This window comes from Anolis sagrei, chromosome 5 (genome assembly GCF_037176765.1).
Source record: "Anolis sagrei isolate rAnoSag1 chromosome 5, rAnoSag1.mat, whole genome shotgun sequence".
In the NCBI taxonomy this organism is placed as follows: Eukaryota; Metazoa; Chordata; class Lepidosauria; order Squamata; family Dactyloidae; genus Anolis; species Anolis sagrei.
In genome coordinates this window covers 73,684,453-73,702,300 of record NC_090025.1, presented here as the reverse complement: position 1 = coordinate 73,702,300, position 17,848 = coordinate 73,684,453, and the positions used below count along the sequence as shown (strand labels likewise).

General features: G+C 41.3%; 1 protein-coding gene across 1 annotated transcript; it reads left to right on the top strand.

Moving 5' to 3' along the window:
* Positions 1-587: 587 nt before the first annotated feature.
* Positions 588-9,947, top strand: SRD5A3 (steroid 5 alpha-reductase 3). The gene is made up of 5 exons (XM_060778535.2): positions 588-816; positions 4,359-4,531; positions 6,083-6,277; positions 7,419-7,541; positions 9,204-9,947. Exons 1-5 carry the CDS (start codon positions 605-607, stop codon positions 9,461-9,463), a joined length of 963 nt encoding a protein of 320 aa, XP_060634518.2. The 5' UTR covers positions 588-604; the 3' UTR covers positions 9,464-9,947.
* Positions 9,948-17,848: the final 7,901 nt, after the last annotated feature.

Here is a 17,848-nt window from a genome sequence, read left to right as displayed (position 1 = left end):
TTAAGGCCCATTCAACCTCACTCCTCAGGATGTCTGGTTCTAATTCATTCACCACACCGTCAAAGCTATCCTCGATATTATTATCTTTCCTATACAGATCTTCTCTATAGTCTCGCCACCTTCTCTAGTAAGAGCACTAGAGCTTCTGAAAGCTTCTGTTCTACCGTCTCAAAGCTCCCTGCTTGAGCAGTAATGGCACGATCATCAGCATAGATGAAACTCTCTGTCCCTTCTGGCAGTGGCTGGTCATTTGTGTAGATGTTGAGGATTCCTGATCTAGCTATATCTTTACCTGCCGTGGAAGGGGGTCTTGTCTGATATACCTCTATGATCCTACTTGCTTTCAGAGTGACAAACAGAACACCCAATAGGAAAAGGGAACGCATAATCAAAATGCATCTAGATTTATACAAGAAGCGTGTAAGACGATTGGGCCATTCTGAGTCGAGGGCCCGCCCATGGCCGCTATTCCCTGTCCCCATTGGCTGGCTAACAAGGCGAGCGCTCTCGGGCACATTTCCCTTACTTCAGCGCCAGTCTCCCGGAGAGTGGGAGAGGGGGAGGTGGTGGGTTCCGCCCCTCTTCTGCTCCTCCTCCTCTCCCCATGATGGCGCTGCTCTGGCTGGGCCTGGCGGGCTGCTTCTTGGCCGCGCTGCTGGCCCTGCGTCTCCCGCCTCTGAAGCTTCCTCCTCCTCCCGGCTCCGCCTCACTCAGCCCGGCAGCGCTGCTTTTCCAGGACCTGCTCCGTTACGGGAAGACCAAAGGCGGCTGCGGGCAGCGCCCCGCCCAGCTCTGCCACCTTGATCTCCCCAAGAGGTGAACGAATGAATGAATGAATGAATGGGTGCATCCACACTGTATCATTAACGCAGTTTGGTACCACTTCCACAGCCATGGCTCGAGGCAATGGAATCCTGGGAGTTGTAGTTTGGTGGGAAAGGCTAAAGGCCTTGCAGGACTACAACTCCCAGGATTCCATAGCCTTGAGCCATTCTGGTGTCAAACCGCGTTAAAACTAGTGTGGAGATGCCTTGATCCTCCCTCTCTAGTTCACCTTTCAGCGATAGGGATTTGCATGGATTTGTGATTGTTTCTATGCATGTGCAGAGTGCTTTCCTTTTATACCATCAAATGGTCACAGCTCTTTTCTATGTACAGTTGGCATAGAATCATAGAGTTGGAAGAGACCTCATGGGCCATCCAGTCAAATCCCCTGCCAAGAAGCAGGAAAATTGCATTCAAAGCACCCTCGACAGATGGCCATCCAGCCTCTGTTTAAAAGCTTCCAAAGAAGAAACCTCCACCACAGAGAGTTCCACTGCTGAACGGCTCTCACAGTCAAATCCCCTGCCAAGAAGCAGGAAAATTGCATTCAAAGCACCCCCAACAGATGGCCTCCAGCCTCTGTTTAAAAGCTTCCAAAGAAGGAACCTCCACCACACTCCAAGGCAAAGAGTTCCATTGCTGACCAGTTCTCACAGTCAGGAAGTTCTTCCTAATTTTCAGATGCAATCTCCTTTCTTGTAATTTGAAGCCATGGTTCCGTGTCCTAGTCTCCAGGGCAGCAGAAAACAAGCTTGCTCCCTCCTCCCTATGACTTCCTCTCACATACTTATACATGGCTATCATGTCTCCTCTCAGTATTCCCTTCTTCGGGCTAAACATGCCCAGCTCCTTAAGCCGCTCCTCATAGGGCTTGTTCTCCAGACCCTTGATCATTTTAGTCGCCATCGGGCCCTTCCACACAGCCCTATAACCCAGAACATGAAGGCAGAAAAATCCCACAGTATCTGCATTGAGCTGGGCTATCTGAGTCCACACTGCCATATATCTCTGTTCAAAGCAGACAATGTGGGATTGTATTCAGATGTATGAAAGGGGCCTTAGATTATGAGGATATGGGGAAACTAAGGGCCCTTCCACAAAGCCTATATCCCAGAATATTAAGACAGAAAATCCCACATTATCTGAGTGTGGACTCAGATAATAATAATAATAATAATATCTCTAAATCCACACTCAGATAATAATATTAATAATAATAATAATAATAATAATAATAATAATAGGAGCTGTCGAAGGCTTTCATGGCTGGAATCACTAGGTTCTTGTAGGTTTTTTTTGGGCTATAGGGCCATGTTCGAGAGGCATTTCTCCTGACGTTTCGCCTGCATCTATGGCAAGCATCCTCAGAGGTAGTGAAGATGCTCACTACCTCTGAGGATGCTTGCCATAGATGCAGGCGAAACGTCAGGAGAAATGCCTCTAGAACATGGCCCTATAGCCCGAAAAAACCTACAAGAACCTAATAATAGGAGCCCCCGGTGACGCAGTGGGTTAAACCCCTGTGCCAGCAGGACTGAAGACCAACAGGTTGCAGGTTCGAATCCGGGGAGAGCGTGGATGAGCTCCCTCTATCAGCTCCAGCTTCTCATGCGGGGACATGAGAGAAGCCTCCCACAAGGATGATAAAACATCAAAACATCTGAGCGTCCCCTGGGCAACATCCTTACAGACAGCCAATTCTCTCAAACCAGAAGCGGCTTGCAGTTTCTCAAGTCACTCCTGACGCAACAAAATAATAATAATAATAATTAATAATAATAAACTTTATTTATATACCGCTCTATCTCCCCAAGAGGACTCAATGCGGTTTACAGTAACAACACCAAAACATAAAGATAAACAACATAAAAATAAAATAATCCAAACAACATAGGCATAAAGTAATCAAAACGACACATCTATATAAATAAAAATGTAATGTTTGTTTGTGGGATTAACGTAACTCAAAAACCACTGGATGAATTGACACCAAATTTGGACACAATAAACCTATCAGGCCAATGAGTGACCATCAATCATAAAAACACTGGAAAACACAGCGGAATAGACTTTAAAAACCAAAAAATACATTACAATGCATGTGATAAACCACATATATATATAAGCAACTACACATATATACACATATATACACACACACATATACACATTTATACACACACAAAACACATATACACAGACTGGGCCACAGCAACGCATGGCAGGGGATGGCTAGTATATATTAAAAGTAATCCTCCCTATTCTCTGTGCAAATCGTTAGGGCCGAGATTTCAAAAATGGGCCTAGACAATTAAGAATTGCTGGTCCGGCCTGGTGCAGACCAGGATATGAAAGGCCGGGAAATGTGCTGGTTAGTGTAAACCAGGATATAGGGGGTCAGGAATGGTTAAAGTGCCAAAACCAGCAATAGTAATTATGGGCCTGTGGCTGCTCATTTCCAGGGCCTATTAGAGGACCATCTGGGATAATAAGTAGACGATACAAGGGTGGATTTTTATAATGTCCAGGGCTGGGCTAATACTGGTCATTCTCAAAGGCTTGGTGAAACCACCAGGTCTCTTACGAAAAGAGGGGAGGGATGGGACCTGTCTTATTTCCCTTGGAAGGGCGTTCCAGAGGTGGGGAGCCAACACCGAGAAGATCCTCTCTCTCTCGTCCCAACCAGCCATGCTTGTGACGGTGGTGGGAGGGAAAGAAGGACCTTCCTGGAAGATTTTAGGGTTCACAGTGGTTCATAGATAGAGATGTGATTGCGAAGATAGGTGAGGCCCAAATAATTTAGGACTTTATAGGTCATAAGCTGCACCTTGAATTTGACTCGGCAACTTATTGCAGTTGTTTTAATAGGGGTGTTGTGCGCTTCCTATAATTTGCTCTTGTAAGGAGCCTAGCTGCCGCCTGTTGTACCCGTTGAAATTTCCAGGCTGTCTTCAAGGGCAACCCCATGTAGAGCGAATTGCAGTAGTCCAGTCTGGATGTAACCAAGGCATGGACCACCCTGGCCAAGTCAGACTTAATGAGGTATGGTCATAGCTGGCTCACAAGTTTGAACTGTACAAAGGCCCTCCTGGCCACCGCCGACACCTGAGCATTAAGCAACAGCGTTGAGTCCAGGAGGACCCCCAAGCTGCGGACCTGCGCCCTCAGGGGGAGTGTAATCCCGTCGAGCACAGCTTGCCACGCAATACCCCGGTCAGCCCCACGACTAACCAGGAGGACTTCTGTCTTGTCTAGATTAAGTTCAAAGCAGATACTGTGGGATTTTCTGCCTTGATATCCTGGGATATAGGGCTGTGTGGAAGAGCCCTAGGGCCCCTTCTACACTGCCATATAAAATCCAGATTATCTGCTTTGAACTGGATTATATGGCAGTGTGGACTCACATAATCCAGTTCAAAGCAGATCATGTGGATTATTTGCTTTGATAATCTGGATTATATAACAGTGAAGAAGGGGCCTAGGTGGGTTCTTTGTAAGTTAATACAGTAAATCAATGATGCTTTCTTTTGCAGGTGGTTCTATCACTTCTATATTGTATCTGTCATTTGGAACGGTTTCCTGCTCCTGGTGCTTCTCCAAAGCTTGCTGGTGTCCTGGCCTTTCCCTATCTGGCTCCAGGACCTGCTAAGCATTCTGAATGGAGCATTGCAGAACCCAGATGGAGGCATGCTCGCTTCTGTGAATGGTAGGAACCTTTGGTTATAGTGTATTTTTTCCCTGGAGAACAGAAGATGTCTGTATTACACCAGGTGTGGGCATTGTGTAGCAATCCAAGCATTATTGACCTGCATCTCCCAGAAATGCTGGGTCTATGCTGTCCAAGGCCCCTTCTGCACCGCTGTATTAAATCCCACATTGTCTGCCTTGGACTGGGTTAAATGGCAGTGTAGACTCAGGTAGCCCAGTTCAAAGCAGATATTGTGGGTTATCTGCCTTGATATTCTGGGTTATATGGCTGTGTGGAAGGGCCAGTAGTTGTTGTGCCTGTCACAAACTATGAGACTCTATGAGATATTCCTAGAAAAACTATAGCAAAATGTGCTGCAGGATGTCCCACTAAAACAAAGTTTTTCCAGTTTAATAAACTTTCCCCGTTTTTTTAATGTTAGAACCAATTAGAAAGTTACATTTATAATCCAGGAACAAAAAAAAATCATAACAGTAGGAGCCCTCAGTGGCGCAATGAATTAGACCTTTGTGCCAGCAGGACTGCTGATCTAAAGGTCAATGGTTCAAATCCAGGGAGCAGGGTGAGCTCCTGTCTGTCAGCTCCAGCTTCCCATGCAAGGACATGAGAAAAGCCTCCCACAGGATGATAAAACATCTGGGCATCCCCTGGGCAACATCCTTACAGACAGCCAATTCTCTCACACCAGAAGCAACTTGAAGTTTCTCAAGTCGCTTCTGGCACACACAAAAATCATAATATGTCACAGAATGAAGAAATCCTGTAGATAAGAATAAATTATCTATTTTAGAGAAATATAACTATTATAGTGAAATGATTTTTCCTCTCTATGTATTTAAACGTCAAAGTGTGTATACATAAATTTGTTTATATGTTTGTAGGTTTAGTCCACAACGGCTCTTACATGCATGATGGATCTGGACCAAACCTGGCACACATACTCTTCATGAGCCAGCGTAAAGTACTGGTGGGATAAAGAGGGCTGATAGAGGATGATAGGAGTTGCAGTTCAGTCACATCTGTGATTCCCACCTATGATGGATCCGAACCAAACTTGGTACACATACCCTTCATGATCCAAGTTAAAATACTGATAAAGGATGATAGGAGTTGTAGTCAAGCCATATCCAGAGAGCAGTATCATTGCCAGTTCCAAACCATGCAGATCTGGGGCTGATAGGAGTTGTAGACCATCAACTGCATGATTTTATAAAAGGTCCCATTACATAGGCATCCCATTTCCTACTGGGACCATTCATAAAATCATAAAGACGGCAATGAGTATTTCTAAGCATTGGAAAATGCATAACCGAGGCAACAAGATGTTATAGAATAAATGTGCAGGAAATGGGAACAACTTGTAATATGTCTAATCTCCTCCACTGATATTTCAGACTCCATAGAATTCTGCATAATCATGTGTTGCTCAGTGCAATGAGTCTGTTGGATATATGACTTCCATCTTCCAATTCTACTGCTTACCAGCTTTTAAGTGAAGTCTAGTGAAGAGATGAGTTGTTTACACAAAGACCTTTGTTGGATTTCTAGGAGGAGAGTCCCTGTCCGCTCTCCTGGTGTGCCTTTTTGTCTGGTTAAGCAGCTGTCGGCGATTATTCGAGTGTCTTCACATCAGCGTATTCTCTGGAGGTGTCATTCATATTGTACAGTACTGCTTTGGACTCTGTTACTATGTCCTGTTGGGCTTGACGGTTTTATGCCAAGTCCCAGCCAACGTCAGGCAAGGTAGGTGCTGTCTTTCATACTCTTGTAATACAGTGTTGGTTTGGCAACGCTTTTCATTCATATGCATATGTCTAATTGTTCACCTTCACTTCCATTGTGCTGCAACTCCAATATTTTCTTAGGCAGCATGGAGGAATCTGGTAGCCATAATCCAACATTTAATACTTCCTTCTTGAACCAATCACAAGAGCCTCTTCCAAATATAATTGGGCTATTATAATATATATAGGCAGTTCGCAAGTTTAAGTGTAACTCCAGCCAATAACACACATATATTAGCTTTGGATAGCATAGGGAAGGGTTTATATGCCTGTGGTGTTTGTTTTTCTGCCTGTGCCATATTAGAAGATTTCACCTCACTTTCTGTCCTTGCAATAATTGGATTTAGACAAATTTGGCTTGTTGTGGAAACAAGGATTGGTGACAAATCATCAGTTGGGACACATTTTCCCCATGATAACTCTTTCAGGAGTGAATTTCCCTTCCAGTGGGTAGATTTATCCCACTTCCTGTTATCTCACCCCGTTCTTAACTAGGAGTCCTTTGTAAGTAAGATTTTGTAAGCCAGGACTGCCTTTATATGCTTTACTTTAACTATTGAGTCTGAATGTGATGATGAGGAGTATATTATTTTATGTACAGTATTTATATTCCACCCTTCTCACCCCACAGGGGACTTAGGGCGGATTACAGTGTACATATACATGGCAAACATTCAATGCCATACACACACACAACATATATAGACAGACACAGAGGCAATTTAGCATTCCAGCTTTTGTCTTGAGGGTATTTTCGCCCCCAGGCCAGGGGAGCTATCCCTTCACCAACCTTTTGTGACACTGATGAAGTACTTCCTCATTCTTTGCATGCTTGCTGGAGATTTTTATGGCCTTGCAAATTAGTTAAATTTGTCTCCCCGCATAAGCAGTACCTACATTTCCTACTGTCTTTCGGGCTGCAAAGGTTGACATCAAGCTACACAAATTGGTCGGACGCTCACTCCGACCCGGGCTGGCTTTGAACTCAGTAGTGATCTTAATGCAGCTGACTCCCAGCCAGCTGCGCCACAGTCCCGGTGCTCTGATTGAGCATGATGGGGATATAAAAAATAAATAAACTCTCTTTCTTTCTAATACAGGCAAAAATCCTCAACTGGCAGTCTATTGGTATCACGCCCTTGGATTGTTGATGTTTATTTGGGCCTCTATTCACCAACACAGATGCCATGTGATCCTAGCTAACCTAAGAAAAAATAAATCAGGTAAGATATTTTGCTGCTTTGTCGTGTACGTTTTTATCCTTTTATGTAAAAAAATTACCACAATAACCATATCAACTATCTTCCTGAAAGGCCTAGAGATATTTAAACCTCAAGTATACATATGATGTAACAATAGCAGAGTTCTGTCTCTTTAAATGTAGCTCTATCCTAAATAGGAGGGAAGGTCCGGTCAAAGAGCCAAATGGAGTGTGTGGTTGAAGGGTGCTTAACCCTCTTTTCCACCCACTGTTTTTGACCCCAAATATCCTCTTCTGTAGGCACACTTCCCCACTTGAGCTCTTAGATAAGTATAGATGAAAAATATTATGTGACATAATAAGCTCTCAGTGGTACAGTATGCCCCTATGGAAAGTGGACCTTATGGATCAACAGAATATGGTAGTTCAAGAATTGGCAGTCAAGTAGCTGAAAACTGCACCAGTACTGTAGATTCATTAGATTTCTATCCCACTTTTTGGCTAACACGAGTCTAGCAAGGTTCTAAGACAGTGGTTCTCAACCTGTGGGTCCCCAAGTGTTTTGGCCTACAATGCCCAGAAATCCCAGCCAGTTTACCAGCTGTTAGGATTTCTGGGAGTTGAAGGCCAAAACATCTGGGGACCCACAGGTTGAGAACCACTGTTTTTCTTATATTAGGGTATACACAACAGTCATCTATGGCTGAGTCACATTGCATCATGATTACTGCAGTGTACCCTGCGTAGGCATACAGGTTCAGGAACATTGGAGCAACACAGATTAGCTAAAATGCTAACTTGTGCATGGTGTTGGGATTATGAGTGCATCTATACTGTAGAATTAATGCAATTTGACACCATTACCATGGCAGAAAGTTCTCCCTTAAAAATCTGAGCAGCCTTATGCGAGATATTACAATCTTTCAGATAGTTTAGCCCTAATTTTGTATAGCTTTAGACATTGTAGCTAGTACCATGTAATGCTTCGACCATAGTTCTAGTATCCAGACACCTCACTAGTAGCATAAGCTCAGGGCATTTTGACAAGGCTCACTATAAGGCTTGGGCCCAGATCAGTTTGACAAAAGTGATTGGTGATCCATTTCGTGTAATCACCTGAAAACTGAACAGGAAGGAAGGAACCGAAAAGTTGGACAAAACGGATTGAGAGAGGCGAATTTGAGCATAATGGGAGTTGTTTGTTTTCCCTCTATGTGTTTCTCAGCCAATAAAAGGCCTGTCTATGTCCTTGCTCTGATTGGCTGAGAATGGACACGACCAGCGACTACAATTCCCAGATCCCTCTCTTGTGGTTTGTCTTGTTTTAAAAAATGTTATGGTTAAAAATTTAAATAATTCTAACAAATCAGTAGATTGGTGAATTGTTCTGAAATTTGGCAGACCTGCAGTTGTAAATGGGATCTAAACCTGAGACAGGTTTCATGCAGATAGGCCTTAAAATGACTGAGGATTGAGCCTTTAAAGTGTCCCATTGTAGCCAATGGGCCGACTCTTTGGCGAATGAAATGGCAACACAATTTATTTACAGCCCTCCTAATTCGAGTAACTTTCCAGTAAATAGAATGAAGGGTTAACTGAAAATGGACCCCCAAACAGCATTTCTTATGGCCAAATTGCACAAGCCTACTAACTCTTATATTGCTTTGTTTTTTTCCATTTCCAGGAAAAGTTGTGAACCTGAACCATGACATTCCATTTGGTGACTGGTTTGAAATGGTGTCGTGTCCTCATTACTTTGCTGAGCTCCTAATATACATATCAATGGCTATCATATTTGGATGTAAAAATTTAACTTGGTGGCTGGTAGTGATGTATGTGTTCTTTAACCAGGCTGTGAGTGCTGTTTTGTGTCACGAATACTACCAGAACAACTTTAAACACTACCCCAAATGTCGCCGAGCATACATACCTTTCCTTCTATAGCCAGCTTATTTGAAAATCTCATCCAAAAGAAAATTGAAATCTGAAGTATTCGGTGTGCAGTGGGTGGCTTTGGGTGAAATCAGATTGTCACATGTGGATTTGAAATGCCTAGATAATTTATTTTAAGTAGGCAATGCTGTGATGCATATGAAAACAACAAATATTCATGACATTAAGGAGAAGCACACCATATTCATACTGCATATTTCTGCAGAACTAAATCCCACTGAGTTGAGTGGATTATTCCACAAAACAGTTGATGGGACTAAACCTGTGAATGTGGGTTTATACTTTTTGTATGATATACAAGTACAAAAGAATGGTGCCCACAATATTACTGACAATGTAGATTTTCGGTCCTCTCTATGAATATTTCATATGGTCAAATGGTACACTGTTTTTATGAAACTATTTTCCATCTATTGTATAGAGAATATGAATATAATATTTATACATATTTAATAAAAGCTTTTTAATCAGATAACTATTATGGATGAGTAAAGCATAAAATGTACAGTTTATTTTGTTTGCAGCAGAAAAACAAGCTAGATTCTTTACAAAGCACTTTTATAATATAAGACATCAAAAGTCTGGGGAGTCCATTCACATAGTTAAGAAACCAAATTGGCTGCGTTTTTTAAAAAGCTGAATGTTGTAACATGCAGTTGCATCATTTGTACATAACAGTTTAAATGTCATCTGGGCTAGTTGGGGGCAAGAGCAAAGAATTACGGAGGACATCAAGCCCTGCTCTCTCAGTCCAAGGAAACCAATGTGCCATATAATTTCTCTTCCTCCTAAAGTTCTGCTCTTTTACTCAGTCCATACATTTTCAAAACTCTTATATTTGGACGAAATTGGAATCTTATTTTAAAAGAGTGTCTTAAAATCCAATGTAAGGAATTCTCTATTTGGAATTTCCTTTCAGAACAGCTGCATGATCTCACTTTCCAACTTTCCTATTGAATTCCAGTCCCATCATAAAACATCTGTTTTCTGCAAAGTTTCTGGCAGAGCTCATAGTTTGCACGATTTATTGTTTTCTAGAACCATATCAAGTATCACAGGGTTTCAGGTGAATGTTTGAAATGTCACACGCAAAATGTTAACAAATGCAGCAGTTTGGTGGAAACGGGGGCATATTCTCCTAGATTATTGAGCTCTGTCCCAAGAGAAGTTCAATTTGAACTCCACTCCGGTTTTGATTCATGTCAGGCAAAGGCTTTTATTTAAATAAACCATCAGCCTTTAACTGTTTGTGGTAGAAAGATGTGCAGTTGTAGAATGAGTCCCCCTGGGGAGATAGGGTGGGCTACAAATAAATTATTATTATTATTATTATTATTATTATTATTATTATTATTATTTTACTGACACAAAAACACAGTAAAATTATTATTATTATTATTATTATTATTATTATTATTATTATTATTATATGAGTCCCCCTGGGGAGATAGAGTGGGTTACGAATATATTGTTGTTGTTGTTTTTGTTGTTGTTATTAGAAACACAACAAGATGAGTTCACAGCAGACAAAATAACTCTGCTGGCTGTTGTATTGGATCCCACGTCGGACACTTCCTAAGTGTCTATGAATGTGTGATGTATCGGCAAATAATGCATGCAAATCCCAGTAAGCTGGCCTTCTGCGGCTGGTAATTTTGTCAGCGCTGATTGTGTTTAAGTGCAGGCCAAGGTCTTTAGGCACCACTGGGACCACCTTGACTGGCTTGTACCAGAGTCTTTGCAGTTCGATCTTTAAATCTTCATATCGTGTCAGCTTTTCCAGTTATTTCTCTTCAGTCCTGCTATCGCCTGGGATTGCAACATCAATGATCCATACTTTGTTTTTTAACACTATTATTATTATTATTATTATTATTATTATTATTATTATTGGAGTGTTTTTTGGTAATATTGAATTGTTGTGAATGAATGTTTTAATTGGATTTTTATAAAACCTGATTTTCAGATGTCTGCTAAATCCAAAAGCACTTCAGTAGAAAGTTTGGGGGCTGATGTGTGGTTGTGGGTGTGTTGATCTTCTTCATTTCCCCATGGCCATAATGTTGTCATTTTCACTTTGGCCATCCGAAAGAGAGAAGCTGTGATTATAAAGCCATAATTTCCCTTTAAAAAATCGAAATTGCACACTTCTAAAGCTCCTTCCAAACACTTACAGGAATTTACCCTCTTGATTAGGCATATTCATACTATTGTTGATGGCTTTCATGGCCGGAATCACTGGGTTGTTGTATGCTTTCAGGGCTGTATGGCCTTGATTCAGAAACATTATTTCCTGACGTTTCACCCACAATTATGGCAGGCATCCTCAAAGGTTGTGAGGTCTGTTGGAAACTAGAGAAAAATTCTTGTCTATTGAGAAAAATTCTTGTCTGATTGACAAAGAATCAATCAGGATAAGCTAACACCTCCCAACAAAGGATCCCCCAGGCAGCAACCAGCCAGACTTTGAAGCTGCAAGACCATTAAATGCTAATCAAGGTGGCCAATTGCAAAATTCACATTTGCCTCAAACAGACAAGAGTTCTTTCTCCCACCCTGGACATTCCACAGATATACAGTAGGGCTGGGCGGTTTCGTTTCGTTAATTCGTAATTCGTTAATAATTTGTTAATTTTTTCAATTACAAAACGATAACGAACCATTCTGGAGCAATTTTTAAAAAAAACGAATTTTTAAATAGTTTTGTAAATGCTTCGTATTTCGTTATCGTATTCGTTTCGTTATTGTTTTGAGGTCATTTAGTTATTATTTCCGCATGTCTGGGGCAAGTTTTATGGTTGTTTTTTGTTTAATTAGTGAAAAAAAATTATAATATCACACCAACAGTCAACAACAGAGGGAGAGGGAAGCTTCAGAAGTTTTTGGAGGTTTTTTAGCGTATTTCGCGGTCGCGTCCGCCATTAACGAATCGATTCGTTATTGTTTCGGAAATCGATTCGTTAATGTTTTGTAATTTTTTTCACATTTACGAAATTTTGTAAATATCGAACTTTTTTAAAGGAAAATTTTGTAATTATTTTAAATAATGAAACACAAAAAACCCCCAAAAATGAATCTATTTTAGAAACAATTTTTTCCGTTGTTACCCAGGCCTAATATACAGTATAAACCCCATTTTCCTAGTTTCCAACAGACCTCACAACCTCTGAGGATGGCTGCCATAGATGAGGGCGAAACATAAGGAGAGAATGCTTCTGGAACATGACTCATAGCAACCCAATTTCATACTGTTTGCTAACTTTCCTTTGTTCTTTTGCACACAAAAAATTGGAAACTGCAGCTTGAGTTGGTTTGGCAATGAGAAACAGCCTTCTGCCTTGTATAATTTACAAACTAGGGAAAGGCTTCTAATTGTCAAATGCATCTTTCTTTTGTTGAATCCTCTGTTTTGCAACACAGGGAGGTTCAGTAAAGCAGCAGCTTGTGCATGCTTATCAATGAGAAATAGCTATCACATAAAGAATAATGAGTGTAAAATACATACCTCCCTTTTTATTAATATTTCAAGTGCTTAAAGAGACAATGCTTGTGACCTTGTGGAAGTATTTAATTGTGTAGTTTCGTTCTCGGAAGATTTTGAACTCACACAGTTGCACAATTCCTCTAGTTGAAAAGGGAGAGGTCATGAATGAACAGTGAATGAATGCATAGATTGGGAGGAGACAAGTCTCAACGGATGCGGTCAGCTAAGTGCACTTGCTTGGGGAACTGATTGGTGTGATAATAATAATAGTTTTATTTGTTACCTTCCTTTCTTCCTGGCTATCACGATGTGCTCCAACTTACCTGTGATGGGTTAGCAATGCCAGGTCTGTATTTATAGCCTTATGTGATAATGATCCTAGTTTTAAAATTTCCAATTTTAGTGGAACTCATTACTTAATTCCTTCCTTCAATGCATGCTTCTTGGACATAAATTGGGCTTGATTCCCAAGAGCAGGCGCCTGGCTTTTCTTCCAAGCTTTTAAACATTGGCAACATTCTGGTTGTGATGAACAGACTTGTAAACAAGAAAAAAAATGACCAATTCTGTCAATTTACTTGACAAAGGTCAGCAAGAGCAGATGTATAAAAAAGAGCCTTAGTAAATATGCTTGCTCCTATACCTGCCCAAATCCACTTTAAAAAATTGGAAACATATGGTGGGATTATTGTCATGTCACTCTGACTTCAGATCTCTCAAATACAGTGTCAGTGAAAGCTGCTAAAATGAACAGGGCTTATGTCAACACAACAAATTTGTACTCCATAGTCAATAATGTCAAGGCTGCTAAGGTTGCACACTCTTTTCAACTTCTTAATTAATGGCAGTGAATAGATAATAGAATCAGCAGGTCTGCTGTGGAGTAAATGAAGTAACCTTTGCTGTTTGGACTGATTAACTTTACCACTAAGCTTCCAGTCCACCCTATTTCCACATGGATCTAAATCTCTGCAGTAGTTGCACTGGTAACATTTATCGCTTTTGTGGGCAAAATGTTCACAATGGTGTTTACGAGTTCAGGACAGTTCAATATAACATAAAGAGTTCTATAAAACAATGTAGAATCACAGAGTTGGAAGAGACCACAAGTGCCATCCAATCAATCCCTCTGCCATTCAGGTACACAATCAAACACTCCTGGTAGATGGCCTTCCAATATCTGTTTACATACCACCAAAGAAGGAGACCACCATACTCAGGGCAGTGTAATCCGCTGTCAAACAGCTCTTACCATCAAAAGGTTATTCCTAATATTTAGATGGAATCTGTTTTTCTGTGTTCTGTGTCTTAGAGTCCATTTACACTAGAATTAATGCAGTTTGACATCACTTTAACTACCAAGGTAAAATCGTATAGATTCCTGGGATTTGCAGTTTGCTGAAGCACCAGCACTCTTGGACAGAGGAGGCTAAAAACCTTATATAACTGCAGAGGTACAGAGGAAGGCAATTCTGTAAAGAATTCCACTACAGAAACATCCTAGCATGTCCACCAGTCTAAACAGATCTTATTGACAGGTACATGAGCTAACTGGGTGTAAACATAAAAAAATATCCATACTTCAATGAGAGCAGACCAGGCAATTCATTCCATACCAAGTGATAGATCACATTCTTTCTCACAGAGGCATCTGAAGCAGAACTCATCAGAATTAGAAGGCATTGAATGTTTGCCTGTGTGTGCTTATATGCTGTAATCCACCGAGTCCACTTGGGGAGGGCAGAATATAAATAAAGTGTTGTTATTCTTGTTAGAAGGCAGAATTAACAAACATTTGAACAGTTTTCTAATTTGAACAACATTTTGAAGTGTTTCTTTTTGGATTATGAACTAGCCAGTTTGGCCTCTGGAATGGTGATAGTCTTTTAGAAAAAATTTCCCCAAATTTTGCATTGAATACATTTTATTAGAGATGGATACAATTAAATTCTCCAGTCATTCTAGAATAATCTTGAATACATGGATTTAAACATACATGTTTATCATTAAGCCAAATATCCATTTGAGGAGGCAATCCTGTTCTACCAAAGCACATCCCAGCTTGTAAAAATAACCAAAATAATGGGAGAATGTAGGTGGCCTGTGCAATAGATGTATACACTTTGTGGCAATGGTTTTATCAGCATAAATATGAGACAAGCAAAAAACAGCATCTTACATTTTCTTTTTAGAGCTGGGAAAGGCAAAGATTAATGCCTTTTTTTGTCGTGTCAGGAGCGACTTGAGAAACTGCCAGTCACTTCTGGTGTGAGAGAATTGGCTGTCTGCAAGGACATTGTCCAGGGGACGCCTGGATGTTTTGATGTTTTATCATCCTTTTGGGAGGCTTCTCTCGTGTCCCTACATGAGGAGCTGGAGCTGATAGAGGGAGCTCATCCGCACTCTCCCCAGATTCGAACCTGCCACCTCTCGGTTTTTAGTCCTGCCAGCACAGGGGTTTAACCCACTGCACCACCGAGGGCTCCAAAGATAAATGTGTTTTATTTGCCAATATTCTACTATGCTAATAATATAATATATTGTATGTAATATATACCTTGTAAGCTGATCTGAGTCCCTTTCGAGGTGAGAAGGGCGGCATATAAATGCCATAAAAATAAATAAATAAATAAATAAATATTTAGCCAAAAACTTCCTGGGCTAAAGGCCACTTCACCAGCTAAATCTGATGTTGCTTTGATTTAAGGCAGATCGCTCTATCAATGGTAAATAAGCATGACATCTAAAATCACACTACCGAAAACACATGAAATGCAAAGATACAGAATGGGGGATGACTGGCTCAACAGCAGTATGTATAAAAAAGATCTTGAAGTCCTCATGGACAACAAAGTAAACATGAGCCAACAATGTGATGTGGTGGCTAAAAAAGCCAATGGGATTTTGGCCTGCATAAATACAAGGGTTGAATGAAAAGTAATGCCTCCACCTTCGCAACTCCTCAAGAGATGGCAGTACTAGTATGTGGCAGGTACTGTCTTGTTCAGTAGACTCTCCTCTACAGTTCCATTTTGGTGGGAAGCCTTGACATTGAAAGGTTGTGTTAAATTGCGAAGTATGGAACCCTGCACAGATGGTCGGTCAATGTGATTTAAGCAACATGCAGTAATTGAATTCTTGACAGCAGAAGGTGTCACCCCAAAGGAGATTCATCAGATAATGCAAGCTGTTTATGGTGATTGTGTTGATATGAGTACTATGCACCTTTGGGTGAGTAAGTATAAAGATGTTGAGGTGGAAACATCTGGTTTGCGTGACAAAGAGTTGGACGTCTTGTGACAGCAACCACCGAGTTTCACAAGCAAAAGGTTGACAGATTGATTCAGGATGATTGTCGTATCACTCAGAGAGAAATTTCAAGCAAGCTAAAGAGCACATTCGAAGTATTATTTCTGCATTTGATTTATTAAAATATTCCCATCCAAACCCAAGTAATGAAGGTGGAGCCATTACTTTTCATTCAACCTTCGTAGGAGTACAGTGTCGAGGTCCAGGGAAGTCATGCTATCCCTTTATGCCGCCTTGGTCAGACCACACCTGGAATTTAAGGGAGATGCTGACAAGCTGGAGGGCAACTAAAATGAGAAAGGGTCTGGAGAACAAGCCCTATGAGCAGTGGCTTAAAGAGCTGAGTATGTTTAGCCTGCAGAAGAGAAGGCTGAGAGGAGACATGATAACCATGTATAAATATGTGAGGGGAAGTCATGGGGGGAGGGATTAAACTTGTTTTTTGCTACCCTGGAAACTAGGATGCAAGGGAACAATGCCTTCAAACTACAGGAAAGAAAATCCACCTGAACATTAGGAAGAGCTTCCTGACTGTGAGAACTGTTCAGCAGTGGAATTCACTGCCCTGGAGCGTGGTGGAGGCTCTTTCTTGGAGGCTTTTAAACAGAGGCTGGATGGCCATGAGTTTAGGGACTTTGATATGTGATTGATGGTGCGTTGGGGATTAACTTCAACCTCTTCCCTGTCCCTAAATGGATTGCCATTCCATTTTTGCAAAGCCGTTCAAGATCTCAGGCCGCAAAGCCATATCTTTTGCATTCACTCCCTTTTTAAAAAAATTATGTAACTATGCAATGCAATTCCAATCACTGATAGGGATTTCCCCACTTGATGATTTCCTTACTGATTGCAAGTTCCTTCATCTGTTTTGCCACAGTTCCAGCTTGGGCATGTTCACGCATTCTTAAGCACACCTCCTCCTTGCAGAATACACAGAATTGGAAAAGCTTGCACTGTACCTGAGATCATAAACACCGCCATATTGTCCAGATTATCAATATGAAGCAGATAACCGTAGAAAGGTTTCTCAGGCCCAAAGTTTTAAGAAGTCCTATCCAAGTGTGCTTCAGATCTCAAGCACAACAGGTTTGTAACCCCAGGACTGGGATATATGACATTGTGGACTCAGATAACCCAGTTCAAAGGAGATATTGTGGGATTTTCTGCCTTGATATTCTGGGATATATGGCTGTGTGGAAGGGCAACTAGGTTCCTTCCACACAGCCCTATAACCCAGAGTATCAAGGCTGACAGGCCCGTAGCCAGGATTTCGTTTCGGGGGGGGGCTAAAAAATTTTCAGGGGGGTTTCGGGGAGGGCTGAGTTTCGGGGGGGGGGGGGGCTGAGTCTGAGTGAAAGAGGGTCTAGCCTAGCAAACCTTTTGTATCATTACCCCAATACCCCATACATATGGGATATATTGAGAATGGTGATCAAATCATGATATTAATAAACATAACAGTTTAAATAATGCACCAGTAAGGCCTTTTCGCGAACCACCATGAGAATTTCGGGGGGGGCTGAAGCCCCCCGAGCCCCCCCCCCCTGGCTACATGCCTGAAGGCTGATAATCCACAATATCTG

Coding starts and splice junctions, on each gene's coding strand:
- SRD5A3 (XM_060778535.2), top strand. CDS start 605: ATGATGGCGCTGCTCTGGCTGGGCCTGGCGGGCTGCTTCTTGGCCGCG. Junction 817..4,358: donor CACCTTGATCTCCCCAAGAG/GTGAACGAATGA, acceptor TTTCTTTTGCAG/GTGGTTCTATCACTTCTATA. Junction 7,542..9,203: donor CCTAAGAAAAAATAAATCAG/GTAAGATATTTT, acceptor TTCCATTTCCAG/GAAAAGTTGTGAACCTGAAC.